The sequence below is a fragment of the Sprattus sprattus genome, assembly GCF_963457725.1.
Source record: "Sprattus sprattus genome assembly, chromosome: 5".
Lineage (NCBI taxonomy): Eukaryota > Metazoa > Chordata > Actinopteri > Clupeiformes > Clupeidae > Sprattus > Sprattus sprattus.
Genome location: NC_137924.1, coordinates 23413604 through 23434558, shown reverse-complemented (window position 1 = coordinate 23434558; position 20955 = coordinate 23413604). Strand labels below are relative to the sequence as shown.

The 20955-nt window shown below is 37.9% G+C and overlaps 1 protein-coding gene across 1 annotated transcript; it reads right to left on the bottom strand.

The window, feature by feature from the left end:
• Nucleotides 1-13036: 13036 nt before the first annotated feature.
• Nucleotides 13037-14809, bottom strand: LOC308365273 (CMRF35-like molecule 9; the record flags this gene model as incomplete). The annotated part of the gene is made up of 4 exons (XM_080838648.1): nucleotides 13037-13307; nucleotides 13614-13776; nucleotides 14326-14661; nucleotides 14770-14809. 4 exons carry the CDS (start codon nucleotides 14807-14809, stop codon nucleotides 13037-13039), a joined length of 810 nt encoding a protein of 269 aa, XP_080694774.1.
• Between the last annotated feature and the right edge of the window lie 6146 nt (nucleotides 14810-20955).

Below are 20955 nucleotides of genomic sequence, written 5' to 3'. Positions count from 1 at the left end.
CCAGATTTATGCACGCCTGTTAAAGTTTTAGACCAAAACTCCATACTGCTGCTTTAACTATTACCTCAAGTGGGGTTAAAATAGGGGAACACTCAGCAAACAGCCATGGCTGGTAAAAACTGATAACACTTACACAATAGATGATTTATCCTATATTAGAAATGAAGTGGATAAATACCTTATCTTCACCCTTACTATCAGATTTATTAGTTTTTTTGATGCAAGTCTGGTGTTTTCATTAAATCATCAGACCATAACACACTTTGCTCTTGACCTGCCTTTAAAACTTCTATTATTTGTTATGCTAATTTTTTCTTTATCGTTGAAAAAACTTTTAAAAGTGTGCGTGTTTGTGATATGTAAAACATTTTTGAGTTTTTTTTTTCCTCTTTAAAAAATAAATGTGTCTGTGCTTCAGCGCTCTGTGAAATCTTTTGTTGTTCGCCGAATTAAAGTAATCTCCGTTAAAGCACTTCTTAAACGCACGAGGGGGGTACCAGAACAAAACCTGCATTTGAGTTGTGATGGCTGAAGTGATTTCTTCGTGAGATCAATATGTGTTCGTTTGAATTCATTTGAAAGTGGAGCAGAAAGAGCCCATGTTGGTATCTCATAAGAACCAGTGGTCCAGGTCGCTTTTTAAGTTTCTCTGCCTCAAGCAGATGAGTTATCTCAGTTGTTTTTTAGTTTTTTTTTATTCCTTCCTGAACATGTCCTGGGTGTTTGGAATAATAATAGGATACATTTGATTGCTCCATAGAAGTCAGTAAGAAGGGGAAAAAAACTAAAGAAGAAAATGAAAGCTGCCAGATTTTAATGATCCATTCAGGAACATAAAATGAAACACTGATTAAAAGCCAAAATAGAAGTGGTTCTGCTCCCGTGTTGAAAGAACTCGGAAGAAAACCTATGAGTAACAGAAGTAGCAGCCATGGCACGTGGATGAGGATGCCAGTAAAACAATTCCCATAAATCAGTGTTTGCACTATGGTGATTAAACTGTAAATTGTGTGACATTCTAAAGCCTTCTCTGTTTTCTGCAGCCAATTAAAAGAGCTGCTTCTGTGGATCAATTCTCTTCAATTATGAATGATGTCATTAATCGATTTCCTGGAATGTGTACAGAGTGTGTCTGGTTTCAGATGCCATGCAAGTATGACCATCAGTGCACAACTCATGAAACGTGTCTGATGTCCTTGGCATCAAATTGACACTTGCTGGCGTTGATTATGCTGAGTAAAGTGATCTGTTACGCACTCCTTGAAGTCATGGGTAATGTGACATTTTGTGTGTGTGCCATGTGACACGGATCAGTTTTTCTAAAAACAGACTAGCTATGCCACAGAATGACATTACACTACCTTGCATTGTCCTCATATCATATAGCGTGTGAGACCATAAACTTTTTACATTTGAGTAGGTACAGTCTTTTCAACCTTGTTAGCAAAGTAAAAGTAGATGTGTATCATGAAGATCAACTGTACTTCCTTACTGACCTTGAAAAATCAAAATGGAATTGCATTTTTTTCTTTGAGCATGTATGTATTTATTTATTTATTTGCCTTTTTAATCATTTACACACTGAATGTGTGAGGAGGAACATTTCAAGACGTTTGCTAGGCCTGCTAGGACTGTTTGTCCTTCATGATATTATTGGACTTCTTTCTTTTTTGTCAGTCATACTTATGTGTTGTGTGGAAATATATAATCTTTGTCTGCCTTTGCCTGAGATAAAGAGCTAGAAAAAATTGAACTAAAAGAATGAAATGTTTATTTCCAGATATCATCTTCTAAACTTAAAACAGCTGGACGGCGTATCTGAGATTGGTGAAGAGAGGGAGTCAAATTCATCACGCTTGTTAATCCCCATTCCCACAACAAAGGTACAACAGTGGGGATCTTGAGGGGAGGGGAAGGAGGCAAAAAGGGTCTGTTTGTTTATTTATTTGTGTTTGGAATCATCAACAATTATATTAATTCCACAGCCCACAGACGTTATCCTTAATTTATCTGAAGACTCAGATCTTTTATGCTTACTGCTTTGCACAGTGCTTTCTTCACATCTGAGGTTTGATTGTGAAGCTGCTTGCAGCGCAGGCCTTGAAAGAAGGCCTTTGTGGGCGAGGGCAGAATGAGCATCACCATCTCTTTTCCAGTAAACATGTCAGGGTTTGGACTATTGGATCAGGGGTTACTACACACCCTCTCTCACTCACTTTCTTTTCTCAGTGCATCTCTAATGCAACTAGATACCAGGTGTGAAGAGATGTTTTAAAGAGAAGCACAAATTACATTAAAATGTCACACAAAATTATTCCCATTGCCAAAACTGGAATCGTAAAATGCTCAGCGCAAAATGTTGTTGTAGTATGCAGTATGGTATCTTTGTCTAAAAGTTTAAAAATAACTAGTTGCTAGCCAACAAGCAATCAGCGAGCTTGCTAGCTTGATTACTGATATATAACAGTGTTATGTTGTGATGGTGTGCTTTAAAAATTGTTCGATATACCACATAGGGGATAGTGGACAGCTGATGAGAAAGACACTGGTGTTTACAGTATCTCCCCTTCACATGACATTGAACCACAAAGATGAATTCAAAAAAGCTCCACTTTGTAATTTAAGAGACCATTAAGATAAAAGATAAACCTGCTTACTCATCGAACCTACTCTAATGCTCTCTTGAGGGCCAGCACCGATGCTATACCAGCCCAGAGGAAAGAGGAAATCATGTTCAATAATGGGGCTATGAAAAAGTGCTAAACTGTCTGTTCTTTCTCACATGGAAGAGACCCTCTGTTGGTGATACCCTGGGAGCTTTTATCTTATCCTCAGTGCTGCTAAGGGACATTTTAAACTCATGTCTGTCCATCAGAGAGTGGAGAAGCTTACAAAGAAAAGACGAGGGGGAAGCAGAGAAAATGTACCCTCAGTGTCCCCGAGGCTTGCGAAAAACATGACATGCTTTTAGGGCACTATATAAATGTTTTGATACGAAAGCATAGGGAACCCTCTAGATGGGTTGTAGCTGTAGTACTTCTGTAGGCATGTGAAATAAGTCTGTGTCAAACTCCAGCCTCGGGCAAAATTGATTTGATCCCTTAATTTACACAATGAAAGTCGTTTAAACTTTAGACCACGTGATTGATTATTTGCACCGATTTAGACATCGATTCATGAATAACTCATAACTAACATCTCTAAAGGATGATAACATATGGTTTATTGATCTGGTACAACCACAATCAATTTTTACAGATCCCAATATTAAGGTAAGATCAGCATTTTGTTAAAGGCAGGATGGCCATTAATGCACCAACACATCCCTAGAGATTGAAGATGAATAGGAGGTGATTTGTCACCTCACAGAGTGCAACTAAGGTTTTTGGAGGACCAGGTTCTGTGTGCTTGGCATCTGATTCAGAGATTGGTTTCGCCCCCGTGAGGAGTGCGTGCCGCAGTCCACCACGGCAGAATTGTGCATTGCAGGCACCATCATCCATCATCTTGTTTAGTGTAGTGAGATTCCAGGTGACACAACTCCTGGAGTGTTCTACCGCTGTCAGTTATTTTGGTGGCAAACTTTCACTCTGCGGCACTGCATGTTAAGCAAAACACAAGTGACCTTAACTATAAACGTGTGTTCCTCTGAACAAGGCAAATGTTCTATTCATTCCCCATGGGATGAAATATAATGACCTATTTCAAGCAGCTCATTGATCTGACATTGCTTACAGAGTGTTCAATAGTAATTGTTGACTTGACTATTATACAGAAACAATTATACACACAAATAGTGCTTACATATTGATAATTGTGGCAACCTCATACTAATACACTGTTAATGTCAGTTCAGTGCACAGGACCGTCTTGAAATCTTAGATATTGAAATGTCTTATTGGTGCTGAATATGCCAAGCTGTCTCTGAAGGAGGACTTGTTAAACAGAGTGTATATGCTGGACAAATATACAGATAAATAACTCCTGTCCCCCACCACCAACCCCAGATTATGCTTTCGTTTGCCCAGGTCCTGTGGCAGTGCTGACTGATGGTATGCTGGGGTTGTTTTCATCCATCATGCCCTGGAGGTCTAGGTAAGCAAAGGGGGAAGGGAACCACAAAATCATTGGTGAAATTGAGGTTTGGGATTTGAGGAAAAGCAATGTCAAAAGGATCATCTTCTTCCAAAAACGAAATCCTAATACAAAACATTGAGAGGTGAGTGTGCCTCCTCTTTCAGACCCCCCCCCCGCACACACATACACGCACACACACATTACCATCACCTGTGTTGCATGGGATGGACTGAGATTTACATTTAAGCAATTAGAAATAGCTTTTATTCAGAGTGACTTACAGTATAGCACCGATACACGTAACCCATGACCTTTATATCTTTGGTACCTTGCTCTACCAGCCAAGCCTCGGAAACACCCGGAACATCACATAAATAATCACACATGAAGTAAATGCGTATGTTATAAATATGTCATAAGTTTTACACATTCTATAAATCAGCCTTGAGGCTTGTGATATAGCCAGTGGCCAAGGCAGTTAAAGATAATGTAGACATATACAACAATGCGTTGCTGGTGGTTTACAGCATGTGATTGTGCATATCTATTTCATGTCAGGCACATTACAAAGCATCACAAAACCATTTGACTGTAGGTCTATAATTAAACAATTAATCAATTTATAATGCACTGCTGTTATTAAGTCTGGTCAAATGAGCACCTGCCAACAGCACGAGGGTAAACAAATAATAAGATTAATTGCCTCATTCTCTGCAACAAGGGTATTTGTTACTCGATTTGAATGTGGGGTGAATATTGATAATAGCCAAGTGCCTGGCTGTTTGTCATAGATTGCGTCATGACACCAGTGTCATTTAAAAAAAAGAGGACCAGGAGGAGTCTCTTATGTAGAACTGGCTGAAGCAAAGCTCTTTCTAATGCTAGTACTCATTAACATGAGAGCAATGTAGATGTGGTATATGCAGCCCCACATCTGCATTTAAATTCATCCCTGTTGAAGGACCACACTTCTTGTTGAAGGGGATTAGAGGCAGACAGTGTTCGCAATAGGGAACGTATCTATTCTTCTGTGAAAAGGAGAGCTCTGGTGTGTGATGACATGATGTATTTAGGTTGTGTTAAAAAGACTGCAATGCTTGCGTTGTGAGTGAAGGTGTAGTAGTCCTTACTTTTAATACTGATGGATAATGATACTGTTTAGATGGATGGAAGGACAACAGCTAATAGCACATTGAAGGTGGTAAATGCATAAGCACTGCTGATGTACATGGTCTGTGTCTGTTATCCTTTGCAACATACACTCTGTGATATCCGTATCTCAGTCTCTTAAGGTTAACAGGAAACTGGGTTAGTGCAGAAGTCAATGCCTTACTCAGAAGTTAATGCATGCAACTAATGACAACCACAAAAGTGTGCTGTTATGCACATATTTACATAATACATGCATGATTCATTTAAAGTAGAGAGAAAACAATGATAAAAGAAAAATGTACATTTTGGTTTGAAGACAAATTAAACTATTTATTGGCATTTGTGCGTTTCTTTGTAGTAATGTGTACGTCCTCTTGCAGATGCATCTGATAGAGTTACACTATGTGAAAGCATGCTGAAGGAGGACAAAGGAAATGAAAAACAAACACACATGCTGCAAGACAGAGCTTGGTTCTGATCCACAGAACCTACAACAAGAATCAATTGTCATGCAAGTAGCACCAGGGATTGTGTGGAGAACATGTCGATGCTATTTTCTATATGGATGGTATAGTTTCCTGTTTTACTGCCTTGAATTGCAATGGACCAAGGATCATATGGAGGCTACACTAACATCTCTAATGAGTCATACTCCGTGACCTCTTCCTGCCAGAGCTCTGTGAAATGTTTAATGGCAATACTATCTTTTGTAGAATGGTGCCAGTAAGCAATGAGATTTGAACAGAGCTGTTAAAGCTCACTGAACAGAGGTGTTGAACTGCCTCAGTAATTTTCCTTTTTTGTATCTAACTCATTTCAGAACATTATAATATACAAGTGTAAAAGTGTTAACAAACACACAAATGCAGCTACATAATGTGTATGATTTTGAAGGCAAATGAGAGAGTGGATTTGATAATGCTCTTCACAATCCACCAGCACCTTTCTCTGATAACAGGCACAGCCATGTTCACGGCTCATTTACGTTCATTACCATATCCTGTCTGCCTGACCGCATCAGTTCTCAGTGTGCCCTTTCATCTCGGCACTCTACCAGTCACTTACAGGCAGTTCCTGCAGGGTGCTGTTCAGTTCTCGGTTTATGGGGATGACGTACTGCTGTCTGCTCTGGGGAAAAAATAACAAAACCAAAAATCATGTTGCTCACAAAATCATTCAGGATGCCATATGTGTGTGGAAATCCAAAATTATGCTAAAAGGTTTCAGAGGGGATGGTGTAAAACTTTGTTGAATCTAAAAGTTACACAACAATGTATCCCACTTTAATGGTGGTCATTTTTTTCTGGTTGAATGACCAGAGTAGTTATGTGCTTGATTCAAGGTAGAGTTGTTGCTCTTGTCCTGTAATAATTATTGTGGATATCTTATCTTGGAAGGCTGAAACTACAGAGCCTTTACAGGGACTCTGGCTGATAGCTCTTGAGTCATGGCCTGCCGTGTCATTTTATCATACTGAAGGACACACAGATGAAGGAAACTGCACACAGAAGCTGAGCAAAGGTGTTTTTTTTTTATCTTGAAATGGCAAAAGATCAAACTTAGCTGTCCTCCAATTGTCAAAACGAAGCATTTCCATTGTACCATTTACAATTTACAAACTGTGAACGTGAAGAAGAATCTTCAGAGAAAATGTCACCTCAGCAAGTTTTCCTTGCACTTCAATGCTTGGCACACCAAGCAACAATAGCATCCATCCCTTTGGAGGTTTGGGATGTAACTGTGGCACAAGCAATGCAACTGGAGCATGAACAGCTGCTGCATCACCTTTCAATGACACACTAAAAGTATGGGCTGTGCAGCAAAGGAGACAGCATTTTCTGTATATGGGCCATTCTACCGAATTGATGCAAAGTCATGTCGGATATATTTTGAATTTTTTTATGGTTTATTCCCAAAACTTTGTCCATATGTATATTGTACCATATCTAAAGTACACATATCTAGTAAAAGAACAGTCAAGTTTTATATTGTATTTTCAGAATGTGTTGGAATGTTTTTCCTCTTCCAAAAAATGTCACTACCGAAACATCACATTTACTATAGTAAAAAAGTATTATTATTGACCTGTTCAGATTGTGTATTCTTCCCTTCTCTGAAGAGTATTTTTACAAATATTTCTTGAAGGTTTTCACAATGAAATCCATAGAAATTAATTTTTTACCAAATTTTCAAGTTCAATTTATCTGTTTCGGTAGTGACTGCACTGTTTCGGTAGTGACTGCACTGTTGGATGGATGTTAATTTCTCTTCCCAAAATCATCCTAAAGGTGCTCTGGGCCGCCCTTTAGTCCACACAACACATTTATTTAAAAATTATGGGATTGAACTACTTACCATTTCATTTTGTCACTACCGAAATCATCTGGTCACTACCATATGTTTCGGTAGTGGCTGTTTCGGTAGTGACAATTCTAGCTAACTTTAAGCATAAATAAAGAATTGTAGCAAGTACACGGCTTGCAAACACATCTTTGAAGAGGTGAACACACATACAAACATAAGATTTTCCATGAAACCCCAAAAGGTTTACTTAATTGAAGAAAACATGCGTTTCGGTAGTGACAATTCTTAAGGTTACACATCGATTTTCAGACTTTGGAACACATTTATATAAAAACTATGGGAGTTAGCTACTTACCATTCAACCATGAGGGACAGAGATGCAGTGTCACTGCATGGTCAAAAATGCAGAGTCGTGGCTAAAACACAGGCTCAGCCAATTAACTAAAACTCTTGTGTTTTGGTAGTGACATGAAAACTAGGGACATGATTTTTTGAGTATAGTAAATTGATTTAAAAATTAAACCCACAATAAATCTAAATATTCCAAGTTCTGTTTCAACCCAATCATAAAGATCTTTGAAATTAAATCATTGAAAAAAATCTAAAAAAATTGAAAAGTGTTATTTAAAGGCATTGAAATTTAGATGTCAGGGTTGGGGACAGCTACTTCCCAATAGAAAGTACCCTATAAATGATGATTTTGTATATATTTAGCTTATCACTATCTCATGTAATGCATTGGGTTTATATAGACCATAACATTTTCTAATTAAATATCTATGCCTAAATACCTAATTGTTTTGTAAATAGTTTTTATTGTTGAGGGACTGCATATTACACAAATTCGGTAGAATGGCCCATATGAGTTGACACAGCATTTCAGACCTGAGATGTTCTCCTTAAAATCAGGCAGATTTTACAATACTGTTAAGTGAAATGGTTCATGTTCAAAATCTCATAACACGCAGTGTTTTTACGTTATATCGTAATACAAAATCACTTTTCATGAAAGATACCCACAGTCACAGGTACACTGGAACTTGAGGTTGCCTTCCGACACCAGCCAGCAATCTCCCATCCGGTGCATTGCCCCATTTGCCAATACTGCTTGCACGTGCCTGGTGTCCACTGCCCCTCTTGCACATTATCCCTGTCATTAACCGGCAAAGAGGTAACCTCAATTTGGGTGGACATCATAAAAGGCTCCAACAATAAATGTAATGTGCTTAGCATCCATACCCCACAATTTTCCACAGCTGACCTTCCTCTTCTCGACATTATGCCAGTTCATCCATTGCCCTTGCTTTGCTTGAAAAGCTGCTGCTGCTTGCTCGTGAACAAAGCTGGTAACCATCTGCCTCCTCTCTTCCAGTGCAGCCTTACCCCTTTCCAACTAGTCCAAACCCTGCTATCTGAGCCTGCCAATTGATCTCACTAGGCTGTAAACCACTGTTCGTCGTCTTAGCACATTTGAAATCCTCCACCAAGCTGGTCATTGGTCAGTCCAAAATGTCTTCCATACAATGCCACAGTACTTAGACAATGTGGCTTTTCCCAACTCCCTTATTAAAGGGGGACTTAACAATCGTACTGATTGCCTTGACAATCAATTCCCCTAAGCTGTTGACAATTAATTCCTTTGGTCACTCAATGTGGAATTTTACCACCTGCCTTAACTCAATGGATTCTCTACAATAGAGGGAAACACCTCTGCATCAATATAAAAACTCAGTTTCAGTTTTCCCTTACTGATAGATACACTTCTAAACTTTTACTTTTATCCTTGCTCATTTCGGATTGTCATTCAACTTGGCTTACAGCCGGCGGTATATGGATCAGTTGTTGTAAGCGTTGTCATGTGATCCATATAAGTTGGATGGGAGGTAACCAGGTGTCATCCTGCAGCCTCTCACCACCAACAACCCATTTAGATGCCCTTCTAATGACCTCCACTGCCATGGTGAAAGCCAACTGTCAAATGATGCATGCAGCCATGATACCAATCTCGAAAATGCTGCCAGGATGTGGTGTAGTTACGCAACTAATATCCTCAAAATATGCTTTGACTAACGCTGATACCTTCTCAGGAACCTGACAGTAACTAAATGCCTTCCACAACAGACTTTATGGCACCATTCCAAAGGCATTAGGAAGGTTCTTCTCCTTCAGAATGAAAATGCCACCAGCCCGACGCCACATCCTCGGAATTGTTCCTTTTTTTCATCAATCACCATAAGCTTGAATAGATACTTCCAAACATCAGGCACCGGTTCAGGTAAAGACATGCAGACGACACGGCACAATGAAGTGTTCCCCCCTTGTAATCCAACAGTTTGATAAAGAGATAATAAAGACCTAGAAGAGGGTCAGGTGTAAGTATACTGGATTATGAACAGCTATTAGTTGACCGCAATATCATCTGTTATGGGCTAGCTGGCAGCTATTTTAGCAACAATTAATTTTGGTAAGTAATCTAGGTAAGTATATAGTCTGCGTCCGAACTAACAATCCAATATATTGTTGATAGTAACCTATGTGTGGGCGCACGTGCGAGGTAGAACCTGTGAAGGCCATAATTGTTTATTATCATGGTCGTAAACTGTAGGCTATGCTATACAGTATGTGTTTGCGTACTTGTTTGTGTCCATTTTTGGAAAATGGGCAAAATTGTCTCCATCTTCTATAAGATGTTGCATGACGCCCCTGTACCCACAACAAAAAGTGAATTGATTCAGTGAATGATAATGCACACAAAATATTTTCTTTTTTTAACACAGTTTGTACTTGGACGTTACCGAGAGGGCATAGGTTTCTCTTTTCCGAGGATTGCTGGTTGATAAAATCTTCCCATTGTATTAGTTTGAAATGGGAAAGTGTGGAAAAAGAGCACACATTCTCCATAATTCTTGTGGGTCATTTTTCATCCTTAGAGGAATGGTCTCTGCATGGCCCGAGCACAATAATTATTCATGTGCTGTCATAATTGCACCAGAGCATGCAGTTTCACTGGCTGCATATTTAACGACAAATAAGCCTGGAAGTCAGTGCTCTCATGTCTGTCAAGCCTCCAGAGAGGATTTTTTTCAGTGGAAACATTGAAATTGGATTAATATTTTTTAAGTTGAGTGATTTAGCTCTAGATTTGATACATCTTTTTCTTTAGTGTTGTGTGTCTTTTGAATATGTTTATGTCTGATGATGCTCTTGTAAACAGTAAATCATGTCATTGTGATCTTAGCATTGATGACATGAGCTACTAGTGGATCCAGTCACTGTCAATAAGATTTGGATAAGTGCTTGTTATCTATGCCCCTAGCCCAGTATCATTCAAATGGAACAGTTCTGAACAACAGTAAAATGGAATGGAATAGGTCCATTCCAGGCTAAAAAACACACCATGAAACTTTACTAAAAGAAATGTTACTTAAAAGGTCCAACTGAAGTCTTATTATGAAAGTAGTCAACTGGGTTGCTTGGAAAGTAAATCCAGGTATCTTTGAATCTAGGCAGTAGGTAATGAACCACTGTTTTTGTTTGGGTTTCGTTCCTAGCCATGCTCTTTCAGGGGGTTTGTAGCGTACACGTTTTGTCCATCTAGATGGTTCTCCTTTTGATCCTCCATCAATACCTCAGAATATTAGCTATAATAACTTAAACACAATTTATTTTACATTAGGGGTGATACAAAAATCAGATGTCTCTGCAGTACTCTGATTTCACCTGAAGTAGTCACATCATGTCTACACTGGATAGAAATATTAGCTTCACAAGATCTGTAAAACCATAGAACCTTTTATCTTAAAGAACCAAACATTTTCAGACAGTTCATGTTCAACTTTATTTTTAATGAAGCCTGGTGAGGCACCAATATAGCAATTCGAACATCAAGCGTCCAGTAAATAAAATTGCACTTGTAACACTGATTTGAGATTGAACGTCAATGAACATGAAAAGGCATAACTGCTAAATTGGATGATCTTACAGATCAGGTGGTTTTCTCAACGTTTTGATGACTATTACAATGTTGGAGGATGACATTGGTGGACAGAACAATATCAATCATGCAGGAGAGGAAATTTCATATAATCAAAGCCACTGATGGCATAACCCAGGCTAAGTAAAACAAATAGACGCATAGCGGTGTGTAATATGACCCAACACTGACTGTACAGTCTTTTTCGACAGTTCCTTTAGTTATTGAGGTAAACAAACAGGTGTATCCCTGTAGGGATGATGTCCATGTTGTTTGACCTCTGTAATAACATTTATGAGCCTGTCAGTGGCAAATCAAGTGGTTTACTTTGTCATACAGGCTCACCCTCACAGAAGTCAACTGGACAGATTTAAAAAAAAACCTGGACCCAAAATTACCTTAAAATAGGGCCCTATGTTGAAAAGTTTCCCTTTAAGATATAATGGTTATTTCATCATTCAATGAAAACACTGTGAATGGTACTTTTAAAGTAATGTGCAGTTACTTTTCTTTCCCACATTTCAACTACCATATATTTCAGACACCACCAATCTTTACTGAATCTCTAAATAGGAAAAACAAAACTAAAACTAAAGTTTAAGGAACTGTACTTTGTGATTGTGTCGGCTGTAGGCTACACTATAAGGGTGCAGAGTAGTAACACTGACACGGACAAGACAGGAGTATATATTATCTTAAATGAAAAAACAGTCATAAGCAGCAATCATCTGGCTCCAAGCACAATGTGCAAACTGGCCCAAGCAGCGAAAGATTGAATGATTTTGTTCAGTAAGGATTTAATGTCAAAACGGATTTTGAAAATAGACTAAACCATGTCAGAGGAACAGGGGGAAAAGATGGTGTAACTTGTTGTAGCGACATCTTAAGGTAGCGAAGCAACTTTGAACTTTTACAAGATATCGTAAGATCACACGATATTGGCTAGTGAAGTGGTAGTTTTTTGCATTGACCATTATTCACTAGATGGTGCTACTCCACAATTTAATCAAAATGAGATAGGGTTATGTACCTCCTAGAGGTGAAACATGATTTGAGCCTACAGGGGGCGCTAGCACGAAGGGAAACACCCAAAAACGATGTATTCCGTATCAGCCATATGGGGATACAATCATGACAAGTTTCTCATGGATTGGTGAAGCCTAAGTATATGATATTCCCGATCGAAATCTGTGAAATTTACTAAATATAAATAAATATTACTATAAAAATAAACAGATAAAAAAACTAACTTTGACAAGCACTATATGACCTTCCTGTGGAGCAGTGAGGGTCATAATACATGCTAGTGGAAATCTAAGCATTACAACTATGGAGTGTTTTAGCAACTCTGTACCTTCAGGAAGCTAGTAAGCCTGAAGGGTGCATACAGAGTAGAAAGTTACAACTGCCCCCATAGAAATAAAAAGATTGAGTATCAATGCTTTTTGTTATTGTTCTTGTAACAAAATGTCCTCCATGATCAAGAATCAGGTTAAATTCAGTTTTAGGTTCTTTTTCACACTTTTTTTTTTACTGTTTTCTATGAGTCTCAAACTGATTACCCCCTTTTGAATTCTTCCAGCCACGCTGTGTGCAACGCTGTTCATGCTGCTGTGCTGCAGCCACCTCTAAAGATAAGCTGCGACTTGATGCATTTGGTCTCATATGTGAACTTGGCCTGTTGCATCCAAAGTGACAATATGCTGTAAAGCAAAAGAGGTAAAGAGAGAGGCCAAGGAAGAGAATCCAACGTGTGATGCTCCACACACTCCAGATCAGATCTTGAGGTTCGTAGGTTGCACTAAAAACATAGATATGAACGATATGTATTAAAATATATGTAACATACATATAAACCCACAAACTCAACATATGTTTTATAGACTCAATATGAAATATTGAACACAGTTTTTTTTTTTTTACTTTTAATAACTTGTGTGATGAGACAAAATTTAAGCAATCAGCTATCACAGCTTTAATATTTTTTAAGGAACAGCAACTGATAACATTTACTCCTCCTAGAAGCAGTGAATACCATATACGTGACATTTGATGTAGACATACATGATCATTAAAATGTATTCAGTAATAGAATTGAGTTTGTTACCTTTCTCTTCTGCTTGTCAAACCGGTAGGGCTGCTTGGTGCTTGTTTGTGTTTATTTGTTGTAGATGGTAAAAATAAAGACGTCTGTGGAAAGCTTGTGGTCACCTTCACTGGAGAAGGCCGTGTACTTGTTCTTGAAGTGACTGGAGACTGGTATGGATGGCCTTAATGGTGAAGAAATTAAAACATGTGCATCACCATTATTGCATCAATATAATCACACAACTACACACACCAGCACTAGAGGAGGTTGTTGCAAAAAACATGATCTTACATACAAAGGCGTTGGGTGTATGGTGTTGCTGGCATCAAAAATAAATGCTCAAGGTTGTCTGACTACATGCCTTTGGCTGGAATTGCCATGGAGATGGGAAAATCCTTTGGTTGTACACAGAGCATCATCTTGCCTGTAATTTGGCTCTGATGTTTATTGGCAATAAAGACCCCTCTTAAAGAGCTTAGGTGGACACACAATTTGAGATGAAGTTCAGTTCAATAGAAACACGTGTCTGTACCAACCTATGGGAAGGATTCAGTCTAGCTTTAGACCGGAGATGTGCACATATGATAGTGTAAGCAACAGAAAACAAATATGGAACATGGATTGATGGCACATTTTGTAACATCTCACTTAAATCTCTTGTAGTTTACAAAACATACAGTCGGCTACCATTCAGTGCTTGTGACTTTAAAAGCCAAATGACATACATTACCTGCATCAACATCAACAGTTAACATCACAGCAACTTTTAGATGCTTGCTGACTCTTTCAATAGCACACCAGTACCATCCACTGTCCTCCATGCCGACATTCTTCATACTGATGGTAAATGTCCCATGGAGTTTGTCATCTGCTATCTGCGTTTTCTCTTTCATTTGATCAGCCTCATTTGTTTTGATCAAGATTGTGCAATGATTCCAGTAGTACCCCTTACACCAGTATTTCACATAGTTATGGTAAAATGAGTGGTAATGGCATGAGATAAGAGCAGTATCACCCACAACAAAACTCACTTCCTGTGGGCCAGACAGTGGAGCACCTAGGACACCTAAGACAAGCAAATGACAAGAAGCATGGTGATGACAGACACATAAAATGTAAAGAAGCAAAAGTATCAATTTGAATTAAGTTGAATATTTTGACTGTAGATTCTTACCCTTATTCAGTATCAGAATTAACACGATGAGGGTTCTCATGCTGGCCACTCAGTGTTCACAGAGGTAGAGATTGAGAGGAAATGATACAGTGCATCTTCATCACAATGTGGACAGTAACTTCCTGTGACATTTGTCAAGCAGAAACCACAGAGAAACTTTTTCCACTTTGTTCTATTACTGCTCACTAGCCACTACTGTTTGAGAGAGAGAGAGACAGAGAGAAAGAGAGTGAGAGAGAGAAAGAAAGTGAAATTGGCACAGGTTATTTTCTTGAGACCTCCTATCCTCCACACTGTGTCATTTGAATGCTCCCCTTGAAGCACAGCTGGGACGTCTCAGCAGCTGAAGCAGTGTCTTTGCTGCCTCACCAGATGTTACTCCTCTACAGTGTCCCAAATGGTATAATTGCCTCCCTCTCCACCCATTCCACTAATTTCATATAAAAGTAAGCAACCCACATGATAATGTCGCACATATGTGAAACCATCTTAATGGGCTATTATTTAATGCAGCAAATCCAAGGGGAAGCGGAGAAAGATTTAACAAGATGTTCATTAGATGATGCTTTCTGTAACAAAGTAACATAAGACACCTTTCACATGGGACGATGACAAACTGTGCATAACCTGGTTCCTATCTCTCACTGTTCCTCTAGGACAAGTTAGATGACCTTGGTCTGTGCAGCAGAACCGCTAAGGTTGGATGGTTTACGGATGTAGGTCTTTACTGATTGGTTGCCTCTTCTTCAGTCCACACTGTCAGATCAAACAGACATACTAGACAAAAAGTCAAACGGTGGTGAAAAACATTCAAAGCATAAAGACAAAATCTTCCATGTAGACAGAAAGCAGAACAGGAAGTAGTGACAGTAAACGCCTCAAATTTATTACATACTGAGGACATGATTGCTGATCCAATGCTTCCTGTAATCACTATAGATTTTGTTCCTTCACCTTCACAGGTACCTCTTAGTCCTGATGCAGCATTTTAACAGATAGTATAAAGATAAGGGGGCTGTACCAACATCAATATGACTTTAAACAGTCAACTCAATGTACAGTACTTTATGAACTGAAGCCCTAAACGTGTAAGGGCATCACATTTGTACATAAACACACCTAATTTTGTATGTTTTTCTTTTGATTTTGTACTGTGACTGACAGGAAGATTAACAAATGACAACTATACAGTCCAGCTGTACAACATAAGTATAACATTTTCTGCAATACTTGAAGTTGTCCTGCAAATGTTATTGTTCTGTAACTCCTTTAATGAAAAAACAGACCAGAATGACCAGAGCTTTTTTACTATTCAATTTAAAATATATAAATTATCCATTTTCAGTAGGCTATCAATGAGATGGAAACTATCAAAGATTGTATTAAAGAATATATACTGAAGAAGCTTAATACCAGTTTTCATGTAACATAATATCCAAAGTAATATGAAACATGCATATGTAAAAGGGCAAAAGGAAGAGTGGCGTTGGATAAATGCATACACCAATTTCAGCTGATTCAGCAATGCACAGTGAAAGGTTTTTTTTTATTTTCCAAGGTGAACTCCTATCACAAACCATATGCTAAGGTCCATCTGTAAACACCCAAGTGTTCTACTTTCTGTTGTCGGATACACTTGTGTTGGTGATGGCAATGCTATGGTCATGTGAAAAAGGCCTGATGCTGCTGAAGTCATGGATGGAACAATACCACCACCTTCTGGTTGAAAAGAATGTTACACACATATATGCCTTTTGAGTACCTCTAACTTTCAACAGTGACAAAACATGAAAAGAGAGTTTATGACATTACTGTTTTTTTTTTCATTACTATCATTCTTTAAAGAAAAATTTCAAGAAACAAAATCATATATCTGATATTTAAATGATATAGGAAAATTATATATCTAAGCATCCAGACCCCCTATTCAGTACTTTGGAACAAACTCTGAAAATACTTTTCTTGGACAAGTGCATAAAAGCTTTACAAATGTGACTTTGGCCCATTTTTTAGGCAGACTCTGTAAAGTGGAGGTGTGATCAAAAAAGTGTATTCATGTGCAATTTATCCATGTTTTTGTTGTTGTTGTTTGTTTCATTATATTCCACTTGTTTTCATTTTGAGGACCTGGAAAATGTAATGCAACATACCTAAACAAAAATCAGCATGTATAAGACGTTTTTTTTCACAGCTCCACTGGAAGGGTATCATTAATGTAGGTATTTTAACCGATTGCAACACTTTCTATTCATTCATTTGTTTGTTTATTTTTTAAACCCTTAACTGCTCCAGTGCACATAGAAACTACCTCCAGATCATATTTATTGAGAATTAAGATATTGAGCATTGAGACTGGAAATCTGTGGTTTTGAAATACAGATATTATAATAAAGGCCCAAAATGATAATCTGGCCAAATGTTATCCATGAGGACATTTAGATTACCTATGACAACAATATTACCAACACACATACTGTAGCTCAAATTGAATTTCTAGAATGATTTTTAATTGTCTCAAATATCTATTTACTTACTAGTTCTCTATGCAATGATGTTTTGTTTTTATTTAGAATTTGTTTAGAATAAATAGGCAGTCACTACTAAATATGGTGCTGGATAGAAATATAAGCTGCACAAGCTCTGTAAACCTATAGAACGTTTTATCTTAAACAACCAAACATTTCAGAGAGTTCATGTTCAACTTTATTTTTGAATGAAGCCTGGTGAGGCACAAATATAGCATTTTGAACATCAAGCGTACAGTAGACAAAATTGCACTTGTAATACTGAATTGAAATTGAACATCAATGAACATAAAAAGGCATAACTGCTTAATTGGATGATCTTACAGATCAGGTGGTTTTGTAAGTGTCATCACAATGCTCAACGTTGTGATGACACTTACCATGTTGGAGGATGATATTGGTGGACAGAACAATATTCATCATGCAGGAAAGGAAATTTCTTACAATCAAAGCCACTGGTGGCATAACCCAGGCTTAGTAAAACAAATAGACGCATAACGGTGCGTAATATGACCACTACATTAGGTGAAAGAATGAGCAAGATTTAAGTAAAAACTAGGAAATAAAAACAGTATAAATATATAAAAAGACAGAATGAAACCAATTTTCTTACCATAAAAGAACTTCTGAGGTATGATCTTTCTGTCAGCATCATGAATTTAAATTACCTTAAATACTTGCTGTATCATATTTCTTACTTGATGTATTTACCTTAAATACCTGGTGTATCATATTTGATACACACATTTTCAACACGTACCGAAAGGGGTGATATATCAGAGACTGGAGGATAAAACACTGACTGTACAGTCATTTTCAACAGTTTCTTATCAGTATATAAGGTAAACAGACAGGTGTTTCTCTGTAGGGATGATTTCCATGTTGTTCAACCACTGTAATAACATTTATGAGCCTGTCAGTGGCAAAATGAAGCGGTTTACTTTGACATACAGGCTCGCCCTCACAGAACTCCATTATATAGAAATTTTGCAGTTGCGGATTTTAAAAAAACCTGGAAAGTTTACCTTTGAGATATAATGGTTATTTCATCATTCTATGAAAACACTGTGAATGGTAGTTTTAAAGTAATGTGCAGTTACTTATCTTTCCCACATTTCGACTACCATATATTTCAGACCCTACCAATCTTTACTGAAGCTCTAAATAGGAAAAACAAAACAAAATTTAAGGAACTGTACTTTGTGATTGTGTCGGCTGTACACTAAAAGGGTGCAGGGCAGTAACACTGACACGCACAAGACAGGGGTATATATTATTATAAATGGGGGAAAAAACAGTCACAACCAGCAATCATCTGGCTCAAAGCACAAAGTGCAAACTGGCCCAAGTAGTGAAGGATTGAAAGATTCAATGTCAAAATGGATTTTGAAGTTAGACTAAACCATGTCAGAGGAACAGGGGAAAAAAGATGGTGTAACTTGTTGTAGCAACTTCTTAATTATGATTTGTTTGAAACTGGACAAATAGCTTATAGAAGCCATTATTAATTAACGTCCATTAAGAATGGCTATTCACACATTTATGTATGAGCTGCTAAATTTTGATTGGCTTTAGGTAACCATTTTGTTGAGCAAGCCAAATGTTACTTTAGGAGATGGGGGCAAATGTAGCCAAGTACAAGCATACCACATTTCCAAATATTAGCTCATGCGTTTCCTGAGATCTTGAGAATTGGTCAGTTGCAGCAGTATCGAGAAAATTCATGATATTTGGTGTGCGGTCAAAGGTTTTGGTAGTGAAGCAGTGTGTCAATTCCGTGAACTTTTAACTTTTACAAGTTATCATAAGATTACACGATATTGGCTAGTAAAGTGGCAGATTTTTGCATTAACCATTATTCACTAGATGGCGGAGCCGTGAAGGTCATAATAAATGCTAGTGGAAATCCAAGTATTGTAACAATGGAGTCCTTTAGCAACTCTGTCACCTTCAGGAAGCTTGACAAGATGGCAGATCAAACGTAAGCCTGAAGGGTGCATTTAGAGTAGAAAGTAACAACTGCCCCCAAAGAAATTAAAAGATTGAGTATCAATGCTTTTTGTTATTGTTCTTGTAACAAAATGTCCTCCATGATCAAGGATCAGGTTAAATTTAGTTTCTTTTTCACATGATTTTTGACTGTTTTCTATGATTCTCAAACTGAACACCCCCTTTTATATTCTTCCAGCCACGCTGTGTGCAACGCTGTGCATGCTATTGCGCTGCAGCCACCTCTAAAGATAACCTGCGACTTGATGCATTTGGTTTCATATGTGAACTTGACCTGTTGCATCCAAAGTGACAATATGCTGTAAAGCAAAAGAGGTAAAGAGAGAGGCCAAGGAAGAGAATCCAACGTGTGATGCTCCACACACTCCAGACCAGGTCTTGAGGTTCGAAGGTTGCACTAAAAACATAGATGTGAACAATATGTATTTAAATATATACAACTACATATGAACCCACAAACTCAATACATTTTTTATGGACTCAATATGAAATATTGCACACAGTCTATTTTTGTTTTACACATACATATACATGCTCATTAAAATGTATTCAGTAATAGAATAGAGTTTGTTACCTTTCTCTTGTGCTTGGTAAAAATAAAGACGTCCGTGGAAAGCTTTTGGTCACCTTCACCAGAGAAGGCCGTGGACTTGTTCTTGAAATGACTGGAGACTGGTCTTAATGTGAAGAAATTAAAATATGTGCATCACCATTATTGCATCAATATAACCACACAACTATACACACCAGCACTAGAGGAGGTTGTTGCAAAAAACATGTTCTTACATTCAAAGGCGGTGGGTGTATGGTGGTGTTTGCATCAAAAAATAAATGCTCAAGGTTGTTTGACTACATGCCATGGAGATGGACAAATCCTTTGGTTGTACACAGAGCATCATTTTGCCTGTAATTTAGACCCCTCTTAAAGAGCTTTTTTGGACACACACTCTGAGATGAAATTCAGCTAATAGAAATACGTTGCTGTACCAACCTATGGCAAGGATTCAGTCTTGCTTTCAATGGACAGGAGATGTGCACATATGAAAGTGTAAGACAAAATAATTGATGGATTGATGACACATTTTGTAACGTCTCACTAAAACGTTTTTTTTTTTTTTTTTTCAATCTTGTAGTTTACATTACATACAGTCAGCTAACATTCAGTGTTACTGACTTTAAAAGCCAAGAGACATACATTACCTGCAATTATAGTTAACATCACACGAACTTTTAGATCCCATTTATGTCTTTGAATGGCACACCAGTACCATCCACTATCCTCCATTCTGACATTCTTCATACTGATGGTAAATGTTGCGTGTTTGTCATCTGATATCTGCATTTTCTCTTTCATGTGATCAGCCTCATTTGTTTCAATCAATATTGTGCAGTCATTCCAGTAGTACCCCTTACACCAGTATTTGACATAGTCATGGTAAGACGAACGGTAATGGCATGAGATAAGAGCAGTACCACCCGCAACAACGCTCACTTTCTGTGGGCCAGACAGATCAGCACCTAGGACACCTAAGACAAACACATGACAAGGTGCACGGTGACAACAGACACATTACAGACATTTACATGTTAAGAAGCGACAGTATCAAATTTAATTGAGTTGAATATTGTTTCTGTAGATTCTTACCCTTAT